The 4,062-nt window shown below is 42.7% G+C and overlaps 1 protein-coding gene across 1 annotated transcript; it reads left to right on the top strand.

Annotated features, from left to right (window-relative positions):
- The first annotated feature begins 515 nt into the window (after nucleotides 1-515).
- LOC129655980 (T-cell surface glycoprotein CD1b-1-like) lies at nucleotides 516-3,761 on the top strand. Its single transcript, XM_055586781.1, has 6 exons — nucleotides 516-576; nucleotides 790-1,056; nucleotides 1,623-1,901; nucleotides 2,122-2,400; nucleotides 2,841-2,935; nucleotides 3,553-3,761. The coding sequence occupies exons 1-6, from the start codon at nucleotides 516-518 to the stop codon at nucleotides 3,700-3,702; spliced, it is 1,131 nt and encodes a 376-aa protein (XP_055442756.1). The 3' UTR covers nucleotides 3,703-3,761.
- Nucleotides 3,762-4,062: the final 301 nt, after the last annotated feature.

Raw genomic sequence — 4,062 nt, 5'->3', positions numbered from 1 at the left:
TGAGAAGCCTGTGTACTGCAACTAGAGAGTAGACTCCACTCACCACAAGTGGAGAAAGCCTGCATGTAGCAAATAAAACAGCACAGCCATACAAAAAAAAAAAAAAAAAAAACAGAATGGAAGCTGATCAATTGTTTAATATTATTTTTCTGTTTAATAGATGTGAAAATAAAGGATCAGGGAGGTGAAATAACCTTTCAACATTGCACGGTAACTTTTCCAAGGTAATAAATATGAAGTGAGATAAAAAAATATGAACTGAGATCAAGGAGATCATTTGGACCAGAGACATTAAAACAAAATCTACAAGTCATGAGCTGGAGAGGAAACAAGAGACAGAGTAAAAGCCCAGAGCCGTGGGAAGCACAGTTTTTCGGTGATGAGCAATGTGTGTGCAGAAGAGATTTGTCAGTTGAGGGAGAGAGGAAGTCACTATAAAGTACTGAGAAAAAGGTTTGCTAAAACTGGAGATCAAATACCAATTCTGAGAGTCAGAAGCTCTACTTCCCGTTGAAATGCTGCTTCTGCCACTTCTACTGCTAGCAGTTATTGTGCCAGGTGGTGACAATGAGGATGGTAAGAGTAACTCTGGCTGTTTCCAGCACAGGTGCAGGGCTTCTGGATAAAAAGATGCTGCACCTACCACTAAGGGTCTGGGCTCTTCTATCTCCAGCTCTCGCCTTGGGGCAGGGAACTGTTTCAGGCTCTATATTGTTCATACTCTGGGTTCTTTTTCATTCTATCCTAATTCTCTTTTGCCTCACTTTTCTTATCCTCCCACCACCACAGCATTCCAGGGGCCAACCTCCTTCCATGTCATCCAGATTTCAACATTTGCCAACAGCACTTGGGCTCAAAATCAAGGCTCAGGCTGGTTAGACAATTTGCAGATTCATGGCTGGGACAGTGACTCAGGCACTGCCATCTTCCTGAAGCCCTGGTCGAAGGGCAACTTGAGTGATGAGGAGGTGACTGAGCTAGAGGAACTATTTAGAGTCTACCTCATTGGATTTATTCGAGAAGTGCAGGACCATGTCAGTGAATTCCAGTTGGAATGTGAGTACAATCCTCTGAACTGGGGATGCTCTCTGCATGTATATACCTCTCCAGAGTAGTCTCCAACCCTGACTCCATACTTCCACCTGGATCCCAGATTTTTCCTATTCTTTGAACTCTTGTGCCATAGATGAAATTCCTCCTTTGCGAACATCTCCTGGTTTGTTTGTGTATGACTTGTTTTTCTCAAACCCCAAGCAACAAGTCCTCACTTTACCTACCCTGTTCCTGAGTGAATGAATCCCTCCAATCTGTCTCCTCAAGTATCTTATGCCTGATCCCTTCTCTCAGTGTAATTCTCCCCTTCAGGCTGGAATGCTGTACTTCTGACTCCCCTCTTGACTACCCTATTCCTTATAAGAGCACATCTCCACCATTTACAACATGTGTAACTCTCCCAAATGCTCCTTTTTTTCTGAAAAGTCTCTGAATACAGCATTTTTTTTTTGAGTCATTTTGCATCTCAGACCTTTCCATCAAAATCCAAAGTCCCATGTCCTTTTCCCATCTCTTTCTTTCTTGTGTGCTTTTAAAAATAACTTTGTCTCTGTTTTCTTTCTACCCAGACCCCTTTGTGATCCAGGGCATAGCAGGCTGTGAGCTGCATACTGGGAAGGCCATAGGAAGCTTCTTGAAGGGAGCTTTCAGAGGATTGGATTTCATGAGCATCAAGAATGATTCATGTGCACCTGCTCCAGAGGGCGGCAGCAAGGCCCAGCGTTTCTGTGCACTCATCATTCAGTACCAAGCTATCTGTGACACTATAGCTAAGCTCCGCTTAGAAACCTGCCCTCGATATCTCCTGAGTGTCCTTGATGCAGGGAAAGCAGAACTGCAGAGGCAAGGTTAGTCCTGTTCTCTCCCCAAGACTTTTCTGTTTCACCTTTCATCACCTTCTTTAAATTCAAAAGTGGGAGGTACCTAAAAAGAGAGTGTTTTAATTATTCAGTTATTTGGTTTCCGAAGAAGGGGAAGAGGTCACTATCCAAATTTGTGAGTTTCAGAGTCTCTATGCTCTGTATTAGAGTCCTAGTCTGACATTCTTACTGCTCCCTCGTACCCCAGTGAAGCCTGAGGCCTGGCTGTCCAGTGGCCCCAGTCCTGGGCCTGGCCGCCTACTGCTGGTATGCTACGTCTCAGGATTCTACCCAAAACCTGTGCGGGTGATGTGGATGAGGGGAGAGCAGGAGCAGCCTGGCACTCAACATGGAGACATCATGCCAAATGCAGACTGGACTTGGTATGTCCGAGTAACCTTGGATGTGGCAGCTGGAGAGGTGGCTGGCCTGAGTTGCCGAGTGAGGCACAGCAGTCTAGGAGACCAGGACATTATCCTGTACTGGGGTGAGAAGGAACTGGGGCCCAGCTGGGGATGGGAGGAGGTGGTCCTCAAGTACAGAGGGAGGGCCTGAAGAAGGTGAGGGATTTAATGAATGAGAGAGGGTGGGAGAGAGTGGGAGAGGAAATAGAGAGAGAGATTGAGACAGAGATGGAGAGTCAGGTTGAGATTTATTTCTGGGACAACAGTGTGAGAGGAATGAAATTAGCTAATCTAAGGTATAGAATAGGTAAGAGAGGAAAATGTAGACTAGATGAGATGGGACAAGAGAGAGACATAAAATGTGGCTGTGAGTATAAGCCTTCCAGGAATATGAAAGAGGGAACCAGAGATACCCATGTGTCAGAAGCGGGTAGTGGAGGTGCTGACGCTCAAGTGGGCAAGAAGGCCAAGAGAAACAGAGCATGGGTTTGAAGATATCCCTGTGTCCTCTCTCAATTGCCAGGACACCCCACCTCCACTGGCCTGATATTTGTGGCAATAATAGTGCCCTCCCTCATCCTTTTGATCTGTCTTGGCATTATGGTTTTGGAGCCGCTGGTGAGTTTTTCATTCAGTTTTATTTTTCTGTCCATCCTCTCACTCTTTCCCTCCATTTTATCTATCTCTTTAGCCTCAATATTTCCACCAGACCCTTTCCCATTTCTTTCCAACTCCCATCTTTGTGTAAATGTATGTTTTTAATGTGGTAAATATGCATGACATAAAATTTACCACATTAGTCATTTCTAAATGTATAGTTTAGTAGTATTTGTGCAACCACAACCTAGAACTCTTTTTGTCTTGAAAAACTTAAAGTCTATGCCAGTTAAACTACACTTCTCATGCCCTAGCTACCACTGTTCTAGTTTCTCTCTATATTAATCTCTGTATGAATCTTGAACCTCTTAAAAGTGGAATCATCAGTGGTTTTTTTTTGGTGGGGGGGGGCTGGCTTATTTCAATTAGCATTATGTCCTCATAATTCATTCATGTGGTGGCACATATTAGAATTTCTTTTCTTTTTAAGATTGTGTAATGCATTTTAGATTATAAATTAATTTGCTTATGGACAGATGGTTTGATTCCACCTTTTGGCTCTTGTGAATAGTGCTGGCTATGAACATGGTGTGAAATATCTCTTATGCAGAGTGATTTTTTGCTTGTGCTCTTAACAGGTCATATCAGACTATCATGTGAGCCCCTCACCGTCTCCTTTTCCATTTGGAATAAGTACCCAGGAACCCAGAAACTCAAGTGGTCAGCCCAGTAGTCAATTTCATCATATTTCATCAAATAATCATCTGATCAAATCAGAGGTCCTGTAGATTGTAAGATCAGAAACAGAATTAAAGTTGTTCATATATTATAAGACAATATTAATATTAGGATCTGCTCAGATTTATTGGATGTGAGATGTGGGAAAGAATGTACCTTGTAATAAATGAAATGGTGTACACAACTTTTATGGTGACATCTCTTTTGCTTCTTATTTGAAAATTTGTTTTCTGTTTCTTCTGTAATACCATTTGTCAAAGTGAGCTAACTATAATGGTGCCAAGATAATTATATTTTCACAGATGCTGAGCATTTGTAACATAATTTCTCTGTCTCTGCCTGGCTGATTTTCTAACCACGAGGGTCAGCAAAGAAGTTTCTTTCTCCAGGAAGTCTTCCTTAATGGTACA

This window comes from Bubalus kerabau, chromosome 6, assembly GCF_029407905.1.
Source record: "Bubalus kerabau isolate K-KA32 ecotype Philippines breed swamp buffalo chromosome 6, PCC_UOA_SB_1v2, whole genome shotgun sequence".
Lineage (NCBI taxonomy): Eukaryota > Metazoa > Chordata > Mammalia > Artiodactyla > Bovidae > Bubalus > Bubalus kerabau.
This window is presented reverse-complemented; position numbering and strand designations above follow the sequence as displayed.